The 19,350-nt window shown below is 35.1% G+C and overlaps 1 protein-coding gene across 1 annotated transcript in view; it reads left to right on the top strand.

Annotated features, from left to right (window-relative positions):
- ZBBX (zinc finger B-box domain containing) overlaps positions 1–19,350 on the top strand; it is a 106,844-nt gene that overhangs the window by 6,125 nt on the left and 81,369 nt on the right. The window contains 4 exon segments of the mRNA XM_028504917.2: positions 2,149–2,239; positions 8,423–8,474; positions 9,516–9,622; positions 16,353–16,448. Coding sequence (XP_028360718.2) covers positions 2,149–2,239; positions 8,423–8,474; positions 9,516–9,622; positions 16,353–16,448 — 346 coding nt within the window.

Raw genomic sequence — 19,350 nt, 5'->3', positions numbered from 1 at the left:
TTTGTAATGGCTACATAATATTTCTTTGTGTGGATATGATAGCACTTATTTTTCAGATTTGCATTAATTTTTCAGTGTTCTGTAATTATATATACTCTTATGAATACACTTCTATATATTTTTTGCTTGTATGTGCAAGAATATCTATGGGATAAATTCCTAGATGTATATTTTAGGTCAAAGTATATGAGTGGTTTACATATTGATAGACATTAGCGAAATTGTCTTTCCAATAGGCTTCAAAAGTGTGTAACTTTCTCCTATAGAAAATGAAGGTGCATGTTTCATGTGCTTTTGCTGGTAATACATATTACCAGACTCTCTATATATTAAATTTTGTTTGGTGCAAGAAGTGATGGTCATCAAATTTCTGTGAAGTACCATCTAAACATTTAAATTCAAATGTTTACTGTAGTTTCAGTATTTATTTTTAAGCATAACTCTTAGAAAAATATTCATGACATACACACACCCTTTCTAATAACCAGAGTATTGGTTTAATTAAGGCACCTCAATGCTGTACATCATCTCAGGTGACAAAGTTTATTGTTTGTGTCTTGCTGCTTTTCTCTTAATGATCCAATTACTAGTTCTATTTTTTGGAACTTCACTGGTTTGGACTTCTCACTGGATCACAAATATGTCTGTGAATCAGAGGTTTTGAAATCAGCTCTCAAGAGAGACTTTTTATTAGCCCTTTTATAAAATTTTAAAAAATATTCTAGAGCTTGACTGAATTTTTAGAATAATCAAATACTTTTCTAAGGTCACACAGATAGTAAACATCATACCCAGAATGAGAACCTGCCACTTAGTTTTTAGGAAGTTAGAAGTCCAGTGTTCTCATCTGGGCTTTATTTTTTATTATCTGTGACCTTGGGCAAAGTTTTGTCTCATTATTTTTTTTAATGGGAATTGGAATCTCTCCCCTGTTGACTTCAAAAAAGTTTGTGAGTCTCAAATAAAGGTGCTTTGAAAACTGAACTGTAAAGCTAAACAGGTGCCTTCTTTGTAATCTCTGTTATCATTCAGTGTAGGGCTAATTTGAAGTTTTAATAAGGAATTGATCATTTAATAGATCTGCTGAATTTTTTGGTTATTGTTTTACTTACTTTCTGTCTTTACACTTGTGGACCTTAGCTTTTAAAACTACATGACAATCTGTAAAGATTTCTATAAATCAATACAGCTATATTTAGTCATTATAATGTCTAAAAATAGAACTCTTCATCTGTTTGGACATTTTGTTTTTATTCATTTCATCTCAAAAGTCCCAAATATGGTGGAGCAATATGAGGTCTGTCTGGAAAAAGTCCAGCCATTGTTAATATAATGGTTTGTGCGGCATCATATAACCTGGTAGCCAAAAAGAGTGGACTGGAATGCACATGCATGAACAATGATGACTTGACTGTACTAGTCAGTGGGGGCAGTAGACACCATTGAGTGAGCATGTGCACTGTGTGGCTGTCACATACAAAATGCCTGAGCTAGTAGAGCAACAAGTCTACATCAAAGTTTGTATTAAACTTGAACATTCCTCTGTGGAAACTATTCAGATGATTTAGAAGGCTGTGGCTATGTACAACTGGTGACTGGCAGCTTCATCAGGACAATGCACCACTCATGCCTCACGTCTCATGCAGACCTTTTTGGGGCAAACATCAAATCACCCAGGTGACTCAGCCCCCCTAGAGCTGAGATTGGGCACTCCGTAACTTCTGGGTTTTCCTGAAACTCAGATCACCTTTGAAAGAGAAGAGATTTCAAGCCTTGATGAGATTCAGGAAAATACAATGGGGCAGCTAATGGTGGTTGAGAGAACTATGTGAAGTCCCAAAGTGCCTACATTGCAGGGGACTGAGGCATCATTGTCCTATGTACAATGTTTTTTGTTTCTTTTATCTTCTTCAAAAAATGTCTTTATTTTTCATTTTACATGACTGGATAACTTCTGGACAGACCTCATATTTTAAAGTTACTGAGGATATTGTGACACTATTAATATTTCATTTTCATTTTGTGGTGGTCTGTTACATGTTAACAACTGCATTTCCATTTCATGAAATCAGAAAAATGTATTTGTTTTCATTAAAAAGAGAAATGTATTCAGTGGTTGCATTTGACTTCTGTTTACATGTATTGAAGGTCAAGTGGATATTACTGGAAATCTGGGAAAGTGGGCAAATTGAACACTCAATCACATAAAATGTCACAAAATAAAGGAAATGTTATCAAGGTAAGAAAATACTATTTGATTCTCAAACAGCTTGCTAACAAGGATATATAAATTATTCTGATCTTACATTCCCTTCCCATTCTTGTCTTAACAACTTTGCATACTATTTGATTATGATTATTTTTATAGGTTACATAGACCTTTTGTATTCAGATAACTTTTTGTTTCCCATCTACAAGTTGATTTTTAGAAATTCACTTTAGTTGAATTTTCTAAATGAATTTTTTTCTGTTAAGTTCAGTTCTGGTTTCAAGTACGTGAAATGGAATTGTATAATTCTGGGTTAAGGTGAAAACTGTTATTTGATGTAACAAAAAGCAGTTTTTTACCTAACTTTTCATTATATCACATTTGTTTTATATATTGATGTTCTGCTTGAATAGTAATTATTATTCATATCCTATTGATTCTGTATGTGAAGAAACCCAAGGGGAAAAAACTTACAGACTTTCTAGGCATAGAATGGCTTTATTTTTTCCCCTATGTATTGCAAAATATATCATTACATTATATGCATGATTAAAACTAGATGAGTGTCTTTTTGTAAAGAAAACTTTTTATTCTGAATTCTTAAGCACAAGATTTGTGGCTTTGTAATTTTTAACTTATTTAGGTTTTCCTTTTTTATGTGCCTATCATTAAACTTTCATTGGGCAGTTGCCATCTACAAACATCTCACTTGATGCTTCTAAACTTATTGGCTTTGAAAAAGCATTGTATTGTTTAATGTCATTTTCTTATTAAGTAGGGTTTTTTAATTTTTGGATTAAACAGTTCATACTCCACTTTCCATTTTTTACTATCTTTCTGAGATATAGTGTTGCATGTTTTGGATGTTATTATACATATGATATACTAAAAATGCTGAGTCTGTGATTATTGACTTATCTATTATTTACTAAGTGCCTCTTTGTCATAGAGTGAATTTTCCTTATTCTCCAGTAAACTCTTATCTAATGTAAAAAATGATTCACATATGAAAATATTTATAGAAAGCATCAGTATATAATTTTTGCCATAACTATTTAGTGTATGAACCATCTGTGCTTGGGAAATAATAGTTTAGTTCTACACATATTTGAAAGTCTACTAGATGTATTTGTAAGAAAAAAGTGATGAATAAATCATAATGCTGTCCCTACAATCTTCATAGCTGAGTTGAGGGATGAAAACATGGGGTGGGAGGATGCTGTGGACGGCGGGTATAAAGGCCTCCTATAGGACAGGAGGGAAGGCCTTCAATCCCAGGCTCAGGAGTCTTGATCTTTTTCACTGGGGGAATGGCATTCCCTGACAGCTCTGGAGCAGGAGTAGAGCAAGATTAAGATGATTTCTGATGGTTGGTTTTGTTCAAATATCTAGTGCAGTTGGGATTTATATATATAGAGCACATGATATTCAAACTATTTTGATTATGCATCACATCAATAAAGAATATATTCTGAGCATAGCTTTGTATACATCAACTATTTATTTATTTATAACTAGAATTCATTTTTATATATTCTTGCTTACTAATATATCATGTGCATTCTAAAGCAAAATATGGAGGTTAATCAAGGATAATACAAACATAATAGATGTTTCTTTCCTTCTCTCTGATCTTTTCCTGAGCTCCCCCAGGCATGCATACATGCTACTTTGGAAGCCACCAGTATAGAGGCAGAGAGACTATTAAAAAAATCTAGAGATGCAGATAAGAAGAATTTAACTTAAAATGTAGCAGAATAAATATAAAGGAAAATATTGGACCAAAAAAGCAGTAATAAAAGAAAGGAAGAAGTCAAATATATAACAGATATTGCAACCTCGGTTGGCTAGGAAGTAGAATAAAGAAGACAGGTAGAAAAAAAATTCTGGATATTGATGTAGGCCTCTCCTCTCTCTCTCCCTCACTCTCTTGTCCCACAACTTTACTGAGGTATAAGTGACAAATAAAATTGTAAAATATTTAAAGTGTACCATATGATAATGCAATATACATGTATATTGTAAAAGGATCCCCATGCTGAGTTAGTTAATACATCTGTCACTTCACACCTCTCTCTTTTTTTGTGAGAACATTTAAATTCTACCCTTTTAGCAAATTTCAAAGCTTTATAATTTTCATTCAAATTTTCACGTGTTAGTTGAAGCTGATAGAGTGAATTGGTTCCTAAGCATTTATAAAAAGGGGGAGAAAGGTATAAAGGATAAAGAACAAGACGGGCAGGTGTGAAGGATAAAGCTCAAAGTCTCTGGAGGCAAAGAGAACTTTAATATTTACTCACTGTCTGTTTTACACCAGTCAACAGTTTAGCCTCACTTTCCGTTTTATCTCATTAAGTGCTTATGTCACTCTTGAAAACCAGTTTTTATTTTTTTAGTTCCACAGATGAAGTAATTTACCATCAAAAGGTTAAATAACTTGCTGAAGGTCAAGTGCCAGGGCCAAGATTTGGAATGCAGGCTTTCAGGCTGGTCTTAAGGTAATTTGCCAGCTCTGCAATAAAGGGAGCCTGCAAAGAGATAAATGGTAGGAGTCGAATCAAAGCAATATGATTTCATCGAAGAGGAAAGAAAAGGAGGGTATTTTTAAAACATATATGGAGGAGTCAACATTGCCTAATACATTGTGTAGTGGACCCGGTTTTGAGTCTAGTTTTAGACCAGTGTTTCCCCACCCACCCCAACTTCCTGCCACCAGGAGACATTTCACAATGTTGGAGACATTTTTAGTTGTTACCAGGAAAGGGTGTTTTGGTGATGGTAGTGTTGTAGTTGTCATTGTTTTTTCCTAAAGGTAGTGATGGCTACAGGACAGGGGTGCTGCTATGCATCCTACAGTACATTGGACAGCCTTCATAGCAAGGAATTGTCCTAGCCAAGGTCAAGAAACCCTGTTTAGATGAAATTTCTCACTCATTTTATTAGCTCTGTGATTTTAGGCAAGTTATTTGACTTTCTGAGTTTGTATTACTATATTTGTAAATATGCATAATGGTGCTTTGTAACTACACAGAGTTTTTGGCAGTGTGTGAAATAATAGGTGTGAAGTCAATTGTAACGTTACCTGAAAATCAATTAAAATAGCTCTTTGTGGAGAATGGGAATTTCTAGAAACACTGAATTTGGTTTGATGATTGGGTCATTATTAGATGTAAAAGTATTTTCTCAAGTGGTTGAAAAAGAAAGGCAGGTGGCAGTGAATAAAGACTACCATTTCAGTGATTGTGAGGAAAAGGATGACTTCTCAAGGGTTGAAGAGCATCAAGGAAAGACTTTATTACATTGTTTTTTAGACTAAGGGAGAAGGTGAGTCAGTGTGTAGTTGACAGGTGACTCACAAAAGTAGAGTAAAGATTAAAGATGGAAACAAGAGAAGTGCCAGTTTTGGGGAACATAGTAAAGAGGTGGTTCACTAAGCAGTTCTTTACCAAGGGCAAGGAGGATGCATTTTCTCTGAGACCAGAAAGATGGAAGAAAAAACGAGTGGCAGTAAAGGTAAAGTTTTAGAGGTTTTTATCTGACAGAGAGAAGCAGAGGAAGCTGTAGAAAACTCCCAATGGGAAGACCTGAGCATTCTTAGTAAATTTGACGGCAAGATCATCTGCCAGATTAAGGAAGAAAACTGGGGTAAATTTGAATTTTTTTGGAAGGGAGAAATTTGAGATTAGACACCGTGGGTGACTGAGGATTAGCACAGATGGATACATACATTGTGGAAGAGCCACAAGAGCCCATTGGAGTTGTTCAGCACGGATTTATAAGGGACCCAATTAGTATTATGTCATCGCAATGCCAGGTAGGCATGGGAGGTTTAAGAGGAAGGAGGTAAGGTGATTATGGTTAGCACTGAGAAATCTGACTTTGGCATTTTGAAGGTGTGGCCATACAGATACCTGCTTAGGTTCCAGGTTTGGTCATGATGGTCAAGTGGCTGAAGAGACACTTAGAAGTTCATAATAGTCAGCATGTTGGAGGGTCTTTGGCCTCAGGATTTCAGGTGGACATGGACACTGAAGTCTCCACGATCATCCCCCAGAAATGTGATGAGAAGAAATACTGGGCAGAGCACTGACCTTCAGGTGAACGAGGATTCTGGATATTGATAAAGGCAGTAAATGGATGATGAGGACCTTCAGCAGAGGCAGCTGACGATATCTTATATCTTATAAGAGCAGTATTGAAAAGCAACAGGGAAAAAAAAATTCTTCTCCTGGTGAGTGAAAGGGAGTAGAAATGGATCTAGCTTCTCTGGAGAGTTCTGTGGAGGATGTTGTGTTGGAAGAAAGGTAGGTCCAGTTCATGTGAACTTTTGGAAGAGATATTTTTAGGAAAGGTCCAAGTTAAATGACTGTTTCATTAGTGCTCCATCAAATGGCAGGGGAGCCTGGAGGGAAGGACAAACAGTAGAGAATGGCAAAGGTCAAGTAGCTAATTAGATTAAGAATGAGAATATTTGAAAAGGTAGCCTGTGGGAGGAGTGCAAGCCCAGCATGGGGGATTAGGGCATTGGAGGCAGTTTGGAGGCATCTGTGAATACCAGGGGGGCAGAGGATGACAGCATAGTCTGAACCCAATGGCCCAGATGATATGTCGGTGTGGTAGAGCCACTAAGCTGCCCTGCTCCCTGATGGCACACCTTCAGTATCTGCTGGTGGAGGTGTAAGTGGTTTAATAGGGCACAGGCTTTAGTATATTGAATTACTGATATTTGGATATACCTATGTATGCATATATATACTTATAGCTATATGTATGTGCATATTTGTGTATATATGCATGGGTGTGTGTGTGTGTGTCCCTGCCTGGTCCAGCCCTACTTTACCTTCAACTCCTTCCCAAACAGATAAAAATCAGACTTAGGAAGAAATTATATTTTCTGAAAAAAAAAAAGCAGATAGCAGTTTGTTCACTGCTAGCTGAGTTGAGTTATTTTAAGTAAATATGAGCAGGGAAGTAGTATTCATGATACTAAAAACAAAGTATAAAATTTCCCTAATTTTCCTAATAATAGCTTCAGTTTGCTTTAGCAAGTCCATTCTGCCCTGGTAGCGTATAACTACATTGATCATGTTGCAATTCAGATGTGTCATTAAGGTAATAATATTAGATAATTTGGTTATAAAAATGAGATTAAATTATTTGTAATTTGTATCACATTGTAAGTTTAAGTGTAAAAGTGTGATTTACTACAAATTACTTATTTCAATTGTATTTTCATTTTTTTGCTGTGTTTGGTACATAGCATCTGAGTAACTACTAAAAGAATATGAACAACAAGTGCCCTTTTGAAGCAAAACCATGAGATTCACTGAAAATAATTAGGTTCCAGGCATTTGGTACAGCCACAGACATAGAAGCAAACATTGTTCTCATATTCTCATGTACAAATCGGGCAATTGAGCATGCAAATTGCAAATTGGAAATGAGGCATAAATTGACAGCATCTGTGTAAAGTGCCTCTCGTCCGTGTTTGTTTGTGCACTTTGCATGTAGGTTTTAATAAGACCAGGAACAAGTGTGTGTGATTGGTAAGTCTGTTTTATTTCTTTAAATCTTAAAAAGCCCAGGATTTTAAGTGAATGTTTATCTGAAATACCTAGCAGTGAGTCTTAATTACCCATGTATATCTATATTTCTGGCTACAACTTGGGAAAGTCAGGGATTACGAATAATACATTTGAAGGTTAAATTTATGACCCTATAACATGTGGTTCTCTAAACTGAACAAATAAGATAATAATATTGGTTCCTTCAGGTATGTAAGCAGAGTGGCTCAGTCTAAATTCAGTTTAGAATCAGTCTAAACAAATGTTTGACTTTGTGCTTTTCAGAAAGATCAAAGATGGAAAAGCCTTTAATACTTGAATAGTATTGCTTTCCTAAAATCTTTTCTTGATGATATATAATGATTTTGTTTAACAAATAATTTATGGCATGTTTAAAAGACTGGTTTTTATATATTTCCAGAATTTATTTTCTTTTTTATAAATTTTTATTAATTTAAAGTTTTTATGTTCTTATGATGATCTATTAATTTTATATTATTCTTTCAAAATGGTTTGTTCGAGAAGTACCAACATTTTATAGTTTTTTAGTATTTTTGTTAGTGACTTAAGCTTTCTTTGAATATGGAAATGTATGCCTAACAAATAATCTCTATTTCATTAATAGATATTCATTAATATCTATTTCCAGGCACTTCCTCCTGGAAAATTGAAGTTAAAATTACTGAAGGAACAGCTTCAAGGTAAACAGTTTATCACTGTACTATTAGCTGGTACAGATATAATTTCTTCTACATTTGAATTACATAGAAAATTAAAGTGCTAGAATTGTTCATTCAATATAAAGATTCTAAATTCCCAAATGATGACTTCTGATATTCAAAGTACATTTTACTTATGTTTGTTTGGGAGTGGCTTATTTTTTTGTCAAAGAATGTCAATTTAGAATATGATTAGAATATAATATTTTTTATAGTGAGGACTTTTCATACCATTGGTCCTTAAAGTAGGTTATTAGTATAATCTTTAACTAAGATAAGAATGTTTCAGTATAAATTTGTAAATTGAAATTTTACTCTAAAAAATTACAAGAATATTGAAAAATTCCTTTATATTTTAAAACAGTTTGACAATAGCAAGCACCAAAATCAATTTTGAATATATACTAATTTCAAAAGAAATGACTTCTTAATAGAGGATAAACACATTTAATTTGAATGGTTTAAGATGATTTGGTAAAATAAGTTATTTATATTATATATATAACATTTATATATGTTATTTGGTAGACCAAGTTATGTATAGTGTATATAAATTATATATATTATATATATATCATTTAATTTGAATGGTTAAGATGATTTGGTACAGCAAGTTATGTATACATTTTATATATATAATATAATATATATAACATTTATTACAGAAGATGTTCTGTGTAGGCTTCAGTTTGATCCAGAGATGGGACAGAATGCTGGAGGTATTCTATCAAGAGCATGGTTTTTAGCACTTATTACGTTCTATAGTTTCACGTGCCCAGTGTAAGTGAGTTTGAAGCAGTGTGGACATGGGTGGATGTGTGTGGCCCTGCAATCACAGGAGGGGTATGTGAGCTCCCCAGCCTACTGGGAGAATTAGACTTGGCTACATGCCATTCTTACTAGGTAAGTAATATTTAAATATTATTTGAGTATTTAGAGATATACATAATTTCATCACTTTATCAATCAGAAATCTAAAGATTATATTTTAAAGTGATAGTCTGACTTTTTCTTTTCTTCCAGAATCAGGAAGACCACTTAATTATAAAATGGCAAATTCTTCTGAAAGTGAAAAACCCAAAATAAAAGGGAAGCCCTGTGGACAGTGTGAGAACAAAGCCGCTCTGCTGGTATGTACACTACAAAAAGATAGTGGAATAGAACGTATGCTCGGTCTCAGACACTTCTCCCAACTTAACATGCTTCAGCAGCCACGCACTTTTCCTCTGTGGCTCGTATTAAGGGTGAGATGTGCATGCGGCTGGGGATGGCCTACAACGCTCTGAAGCTCACCCTCTCATTCCTGCTGGAGGCACTAGCTTAACTCATCCTCTCTGCCTTGGATCATGCCTATCAGCACGCAAACATGTGGTATCTTCCATCCACAACCAAAGCTACAACTACAACACTCTCCTTGGTCCCCCACATCTCCATCTGTACTTCTATTTTGGTAACAGTTGACAAGTTGGGTATACTTGCTGTCATCATATTCTCTCCTCTCATTCTGTCTACTTTTTACAATTGAGGTATATTTTACTTGCTGTGAAGTGGACGGATCTTAAATATGTAACTGATTGCCTTTTGACAAATATCTACACTCCCATCAAGATAATGGAATATCCCTGAAAGTCCCCTTCTGCTTTTCCAATTCATCTTCGCTGCAAAGGCAGCCACTGCTCTGGTTCCTGGCACCTTACATTTGGTAGCACCTATTTTTGTACTTTATGTAATGGAATTATATATGTATATATACACACACACACACAGGAGGGAGCAAAGTAGTTTTATAGTTGTGAGTATGCAAAACAGAGTTTATTCTCACATTATTTATTATTGCATTATTTATTATTGTTAGTAACCTTCTTTTGCCTACCCCTGTATCTATATTTTGTGTGTAAGTTTTCTTTTGCTCCATGTGGAGATTTATTCATATTATATTTTTCAGTAGTTCATTTATATTACTGAGTTGTATTCCATAGTACAGATACACCAAAATTTGTTCATTCCTTCACATGTTGAATGATATTTGGGTTGTTCCAGTTTTTTTCTTATTATGTTTAGGGCTCCTGTGTACATTTATGTGCAAATCTTTTTTTTTTTTTTGCTCCAAAGTAACATTCTTTCTTTCCTTAAAAGTTCTTAAGTGAACTTTTTAAAAAAGTACAAAAATATAATGCTTTCTGACAGCTCTGGAACTTTCATAGATGTCAATTCATGAGCTTTAAAAAAATATTGTAAAACACATCATAATTTAAATGTTGCCATCTTGGCCATTTTAAGTGCAAAGTTCAGTAGCATAAAGTACATTGCTTTGCTTCCATAACCACCATCCAGCCACTGAATTCCTTTCAACTTGCAAAACTGAAATTCTGCACTCAGTAAAACAATAACTCCCCACTGCCTCCTCCCCTCGTCCCTGGCAACCTCCACTCTATTTCTGCCTCTATGAATTTGACGACTAGGTTTCTCATGTAAATGGAGCCACATAGTATCTGTTTTTATCATTATATAGTATCGTCCTCATTTCACTTAGCATAATGTCTTCAAGATCTATCCATGTTGTAGCATGTATCAGAATTTTCTTAATTTTTAAGGCTGAGCAATATTCCATTGAGTGTACAGTGAATAATGCTGCTGTGAACATGGGGGCACAAATATCTGTCCAAGTTCCTACTTTTGGTTGTTTGGGGTGTAGACCTGGAAGAACTGCTAAATTCCCATTCTTTCTTGAACCCTCTCCATTCAGTACTGGGTCTCTGCTACTGTCCGGTAACAGCTCCTCTGATGCTCGCCAGTGGCTTCCACTTCAATTCTCAGTTCTTTTTTTGTCTATTAGTGGTCTATTCTCAGTTCTTATCTTAATCCATCAGTAATACTTGATACAGTAACCCTCTCCTCTCCTATGACTCTTGACTTGGCTTTCTCTGAAACATCATTCTCTCTTGGTTTCACTTTATTTTGCTAGCTGTCCCTTTTCAACTTTCTTTGTTGGTTTTCTGTATTCTTGACCTTTTAGAATGCCTCAACCCTCAGTCCTTAGCCTCTTCTCTAGTCTGTCTATACTTCCTCTTTACGTAATTGCATTCATTCTCTCGGCTTTACAGACCATCTCTACTTCCATGCTTCCCAGATTTACATCTCTGACTTATGCCTCTCCCCTTGAACTTTCAACTCAGTCTGCCTAATTAGCACCTCTAGTTGAACGTATAACAGGAATCAGTAACTTAAAATGTTCAAAATTGAACTTTTGTTTGTCTCCAACAAATATTCTCCCTCCCACCCCATCTCCTCATATCGATAAAGGTCAACTCAAAGGTTACTGACCCCCAGTGACCTTTAGAAAATAGCAATAGCTGAGTGGCAGTCTAGTTTCATGAAGCTTCTTCATTCATCTGCACAACAGTTATCACCCTATAACGTGTCTCTGTTTGCTTTCCACTCACCTTTAATGTAAACTTCACGAGAATGGTGATTTCATTTTGTTCAGTGTGGTGGGCCCATCACCTACACCTGCAACTTAGCAGGTACTCAACAAATATTTGTTGAATGAGTCATTTCTTTAAAACTTTTCTGTAGTATAGACTTTAGACATATTTTCCTTTCAGTTAGTATTGATGATACTCCAATACCTTTTGTAATTTAATATATTACACATACTTAAGGAGCAGTTTTTCTCCCAAATAACTTAATGATTATAACTGATATTGTGGAATATATTGTAGTTTCAGAGAATTTAGCCATAATCACTTCTGACTGAAGGCTATTTTTACTGGCCTAATTTCAAGGTAGTTTTAACTGGGCTCAAAGAGTTAGGATGCTGTGAATTTAATAAAGGGCTAAAAACAATTAAATTGTTGTTTGGCTGTTGGTAAAATGCTCTTACTATTACATCCTACTGTTATAGTATTAGAGATAATGATGAACAATAATTTAAAGAATATTAGCCAATTATACCTATGTAGCAATGTTTAAAAATTTGAACAAATATTTTTGAAGCTGGAAGTATGAAGGGGGCTTACTGGTTGAATCAGATTGTTGAGGTTCATTGTTCATGATCTGAGAAAGGCTGTGTGTAGTACAGTAACTCTGGGTTGGCATTTCTATGGAATCCTGTTCTATGTGGAGCCCTTTTTAAGGGCACTTTTTAACAGTATGGCATATGCAGGCAAGACTTGCCCTGAAAATAAAGGGGCGGTTTTTTTCCATTGAGTAGGAAATGTAAAGAAATAACATCCCAGACAGGATAAATGGCACATGCCTTTACTGGAAAGCAAATGAGTGAAATGTATGCAGTGATTAAAAAACTGATTTGCCTGAAAACTGTGGGAGTTGGGATTTATGCCTTAAATATAGTTAAACATTTCATTAAGATTTTAATAAGGGATGCTCTTTGATTTGATGAAAATATACTTGTCAAAACACAACAATAAATTGTTTAAAAATTGAAGCTAGGCAGACCTAATGGAGTAGACTGTGGTAGTGTTAAGCTCTGAGGTTATCCTATGTTTTAGCTTCCGTCACTTTAGGTGATAATGTTGGTTGGATAATTAGAGTCAACCTTTCTATCTCTTATGATAAGGTCTTCATCAGGGAAAATTTTATATTGAGATGGGGTTAAGACCTTGTGTTTTGGGCGTTTTAATCTCAACTTTACCTTTTATTAACTATGTGACTTTTAGCACATAGCTGGATTCCCCTATATTTCTGTTCTTTCATTTGTAAAATGGAATACTATGAATAACTGTGGACTATACCTCTGAGTTATTCAGGACAGTGGGCTAATGCATGTGAAATATTCAGCATTGTGCCAGTTATATTGTCCGGAGACACTAAATTATGTGTTTTGGGCACATTTTCTTATGCCCTGATGCATTCACATATGTTGATGGTGAAAATAAAATCCCAAACTTCTAGTTCTTTTTTAATGTTTTAAAGATGTTACAGTAACTTTAGACTGTTTCTACATTGCAAAAGTGAAATGGATGTTTAAAACTTGCACATTAATTTGGCAAATGTGGATAATTTAATTAAGCTCCAGTGGTTTCTGAAGGCTTAGTACAACTGACTGGACTAGCCTTGACCGAATTAACACGATGTTTACTGAAACTGCACTCGGGTACTCCGTCCTTGAAGGGTCTGTGGTGGGATGGAGTGCTCGTCTATGTTCTTCGTATGTTCCTGCTAGTTACACAAAATGCCTAAAAAGATTTTCCAGTTGGTGCTCATTTTAACCCAGTTTAAATCCAAATATGCTTGTATGACAAAATACATAAGCTTACTCGGCTGCTTCAGCTTTGATCTTCCAGTCTACAGCCTCTGCCTGGCTACTTTCATTAAAACTCTGCTGTCAACAGATACTTGGCTGAGAATTGTGTGTTGAAAGTGACTTTCTGTCCCCTCATTACACTGTAAAACCATTGCTGAGTATTTATAAGAAATTGATTAAAATATTAGCAGATAAATAAAATAAAAATTAAACAGAATACATTTTGTAATATGTGTTAATACAAGGATGTTACCATATATGTATGTGGGATTATAGTTTTTAATTGATTTTGGACTTAAAAAATTATGTATTTAGATATGTTCATCATCATTTTTCTAAGAGACTTTAGCTTTTAAAATAAGAGTTGAAAGGGTAAGACTAGTTCCCATAGTAGGGATAGTGTTTATTTTTCTTCCACTTAAATAAAAAATCCAGTGCTATAGAGCTAATCACATTTGAAAAAAGATATATTTGGATTTATTTTATTTTATTTATTTTTTAGAGAGAAGGGAAGGGAGGGAGAAAAAAGAGGGATGGAAACATCAGTGTGTGGTTGCCTCTTACATGGCCCCCACTGGGGACCTGGCCTGTAACCCAGGCATATGCCCTGGCAGGGAATGGAACCAGTGACTCTTTGGTTGGCCTGTGCTCAATCTACTCAGCTACACAAGCCAGGGCTATATTTTCATTTTGACATTGGAAAAAATATATTTGCATTTTGACAAATACCAGAATATGCAGCCATTGATATATTTATTTTATTTCAGATTTTATTGTTTTTAAATAAATTATTAATACTGAAATTAATGATCAATAATTGGTTTAATGATTAGTAATGTGGATTGTGGGTAAAAGCTTGAGCTTTGAACCAGAATGTGAGGTTGAAATTCTAGCTCTATTGGCTGCACCAACTGACACATTTTTATTCATTATACTCTTTTGTTACCTCATCTTGACAATGGACATACAATGACCTTTATCACTATAGAGGGTTGTTGTGAGGAACAAATGAGATGAGATGTGTGAAGCCCTTAGAGCAGTGAGTAAATGCTCACTAAACATGGTGAATATTGTTTGATTCTAGCTTTCCTTTTTAGTTTCATTACAGCGGCATACAAATTTCTCACTCTTTTAAACTTTTGTAGTGTTATCCTAATCACTTTACATCTGATGAATCTGTCTACATTACTGTAGGTAACTATGTCATTATATGAGTACTCACACAATTTTTAAAAATTAATTGACTTAAAATGGCTATTGGATTTTTAATAAGAGTTAGTCTGCTTTTCCATGTCTTATACATTCTAATGCTTGGTTGCTCAGGGTGTGGTTTCCACCAGCTGCTGCATGCTATCTCCTGGAGGCTTGTTAGAACCCAGCGTCTCAGGTGGCATTTCAGACTTCCTGAACCAGAGTCTACATGACAACAGAGTCCCGTACGATTCACATGCACATTACATTTCGAGAAGCATCACTGTATTGCACATTTCAGTCCACCATTGACCAGTACAAGGCAGAAGAGCTAGGCCACCTCTCCCCAGTCTGCCCCAGATGTTTTATGCTTATGTTTCCCTGCTACTAGGGCAGAGGAAGGAGGGGGAGAATAGGGGTGGGCACCCTAACGGGGGATAAAAGAGGGTCAGAGGGAGTGTGAGCTCCTTGACATAGACTTTCTGACTCCATCTCTCTGAACCGTCATGCTTTCTTATTTGCACTAACAGTAGTTCTTCACCCAGGCAAACTCAAGAAAAGAGGGATTTTAGCCATTTCCAGTTTTTTATCTAATTGTAAACAGTATTGAAGTGGCTGTACAGCTGCATGGTAGTAATTTCACATGAAGTAGAAATGTCATTGTCATTTATATTAGCTGCTAGTTTTGCTGGACGCCATCATAAATACAAAGACATCACATTTTTCAATTTATCTCTAAATTAAAAAAATTGTATTTTTACAATGTAAAGAATTTGAAAGATAAGTATATATTTTTCCATAATCATTTCACTGGTCATAAACATTGCTGATCTTTCTGATGCAGTTCTACCCAGTTTTTAAAAGTACTTTTCTTTGAGGACTCTTCCAAAAATACTTAAACCATATTTTGAGAATCATCAGTGAAGGAGTTCCATTCGAGGAAGTGTCTGGGGACTTTTGGAGACAGACCGTACACATACCATTTGGGACCAGTTGTGCCCTGTGAACCCACACGGAGAGATGAACGAGCAGAACCGAAGCAGTGCCGACACAGAGATGGAGCTGCCTCGTTCTGACCACGTCCTGGAGTTTGACCTGATGCTGCCTATTGTTTTATGATTTATTCAGAAATTCTACACACTTACCTACATCTAGCACATGGATAAAACCTGTGTTCTAGCCATTATAGTTATTATGATATGAGAGTAATTAGTTTATAAGTTCCTTTTTCTCAGAGTTAAATCTTAATTGGAGCAAATAGTTGTCTCAGTTTCCTTGGACTTCTCAATTCCAATGACATCTAGGTCTATAATGGAGAAATGAAGATAGTAGCAATAACATCATTACACAAACATTTTCTCAAAGTCATATGATAAGATGGTATTTTTTTAATATCTTTTAAGGTATGTCTTGAATGTGGAGAAGATTATTGTTCAGGGTGCTTTGCTAAAATTCACCAGAAGGGAGCACTGAAGCTCCATAGAACAACTCTTTTGCAGGTATGACTTGAAAAACTTTAAAATGCTTTACTGGTAGTGTATTTATAGAATGTTTCAACACAAAACCATTTAAAACATGCTTAATTATCTAGTATTTAGGATGATTTACATTGATTTCTAAAATCCTGCTATATACAGTCTTTACATGTATCTTAAAATGTATCTATGTGTATTTTACAGTCTGGATTCTATTTTGCTATTTAAACTGTTTTTAATATAGTTCCTGAAACACTTAGCTTGATTAGAATTTTTAGATTATGCATCCTATCTGTGAACTTGACATTTAAAAATTAGACAATATTTTTATCTATTGTTTTAAGTGAACACATGACTTAAGTACTATTTCTGTCTAATTTATAAATAGAAATCTCGTGTTTGCTTTTTTTGTTTAGCTTTAAAAACTATTCTTTTATTTATCCTCACCCATTATTATTTAAATGAGCTTATCCCTCAGGTTTCTATGTCTCCTCCTACATATTAGCAGCTTTTATTTGCCCTCATACAGTCACTGCTTCTTGAAATGCCTAGACTCAAACCATGTCAGAGAGTCTTAACATTCTAATAGTTAAGCAACAAATATGGTTAAATATAGGTATGACATTATACCATTTATATTTAATGATGCTTTGATTTCATTCATTTGACAGTAATTTATTTGACAAATATTCACTGAATGCCTTTAGGGCACACTGTCGGTGGGGGCAGTGACCGTGCACAGGTGGGTGACACTGGGGTCCTGCTCATGAGCCTGGAGATGAAACTGACAAGCGAGGACCTTGTGCAGTGGGGGAAGGGTTTTATTATCTTTGAGGTAAAAGGGTGGAGATGATTACATCTATATTTAGAAAGATCACTGGTAGATTCCAATCTTTACATGTTACTTGAATATCAGTATTGGTAGCTCTAAAGACCCAAGTTGTAACAACCACAAACATAAAATACACCTTTCTCATATCATTTTTTATATAGAAAGTTTTTTTTAAAGATTTTATTTATTTATTTTTAGAGAGGGAAGGGAGGGAGAAAGAGAGAAACATCAATGTGCAGTTGCTGGGGGCCATGGCCTGCAACCCAGGCATGTGCCCTGACTGGGAATAGAACCTGAGATGCTTCTTTCTCATATCATTATTGATCGGAGTCTGTTACTTTCGAGTGGCTACTCAATGTTTAGATCCTTCTGGCAGAAATGATGGAAGGAACAAGGGAAAGAAACAAACAAATAAAACACAATTACCTGTCATTCTCCTCCCTCAGGATGGTACAATTGAATGGTCACAAGAAAAAGAAATTGATGCATACAAAATTGAGTGTAATTGTTAACATAGAAATAATATAGAATTTAACTAAAGACACTTCACTTTAAGGGGAAAGGGTGTACTTATCCCACTGTGAGTCCATGTGAGGAATTTTCCATCCAGTAATTTATTCAGCACATTTTTTGAGCAATCACTCAGTGACTTTAGTTACTATGCTATCTGGTACAGAACACACAGAGAGGAAGAGGCAGCGCTTTTTCCCTCAACTTCCAGATTTGACCTTCAAGATTTATCCTTGGCTTAATTCTCTTCTCTCTCTCTCTCTCTCTCTCTCTCTCACACACACACATACACACACACACGGGCAGGGAGAGGAAAGGAGAGAGAGAGAATATAAATTTCAACCTCTGTTAAATAATTATCTGCAAAGTAAAATTCATGAGGGGAATTTACTAAGTTATCTCACTTTTTTCCTCATTGCTTTCCTTATCCCTGGGAGTTAAGGTGCTTGGTGCTCAGTGCCTTGGCCTGATGACCTTTGTGCAGCAATTAGTGGGTGTCTCTGTTTAGCTCTTATAAACTAGTCATATAGTATTTTTTGTTTTCCACTAGTTTGGTAACTATCAAAGTCATAAGATTTTTAATTGACTGCTGAATTTATACCTGATCTGAGAAGTTACGGTGCACATCTGATATCTGAATATTAATCATTACTATATAAAAAGCAAACCTTCTAGGCTAATGGCTGCTATGCTTTACATTCTTTACCTATGCTGACATTTCTGGTTATTTTAAAGCATAGCAAAATTTGATTGTTGTAAATAATTTCAACCCCCATCCTATAGCTCAGTGACTCTGTACAAAGTTCACAGTCTATAAGGACCATTTTATTCTGGCACATCTTGTTTTACTTATGAGATAAATTGCTGAAAAATTGAAGGTGAACCATTACCATTTCCACATTGATTAACATTATAACTTCACAGGGTCTTTGTTTTGATTTACAATTAATTTATACTTGGCAGTAAGTCTGGCACCAGTTTATTTTTACCTCTTCCAAACTCTATTAAATAACTATTTGCAAAATAAAGTGTAACTGTATAAGGGGAATTACTAAGGATGAAAATTCTACTTCCTATATTTAGGATGATTTTCAATAATAAAGTTTTAAAAAAGGTTATCTTAGTGTATAAGCCTCCTATTGATGAAAAATAAGGTCTTAGTATATCCAGCATTTTTATTTCCTTTTAACAAACAATCAAACAGAAGAGACAAGGTTAATCAGAGATAATAGAAAATGCGGGGAAACAAACAAAAGACATTCATTCTGTTGTGAAGTGTGGCACGCACAAAGGGAGGTGGGATTAAAGAAATCATTAACCGATTCTGCTATGTATATTTTCTTAATTGGAATGGGGATTTTCTTAAGTGGAAAGGAAAGACCTTGGAAAGTGGAGAGGTGAGTGAGAAGCAATAATTGAGGCATTTATATTCAGCCTCTCACATTTTTTATCTCCAATGGAAGATATGTCTACATAAATATAGATGTAAGTGGGAACATATACTGTATTTTTCAGACCATAAGACACACCTAGGTTTTAGAGGAGGAAAATAAGAAAAAAAATTTTTGAGGCAAAAAATGTGGT

Source organism: Phyllostomus discolor, chromosome 2 (assembly GCF_004126475.2).
Source record: "Phyllostomus discolor isolate MPI-MPIP mPhyDis1 chromosome 2, mPhyDis1.pri.v3, whole genome shotgun sequence".
NCBI lineage: Eukaryota > Metazoa > Chordata > Mammalia > Chiroptera > Phyllostomidae > Phyllostomus > Phyllostomus discolor.
Note: the sequence above shows the minus strand (reverse complement) of the source record. Positions and strands in the feature narration are given on the sequence as shown.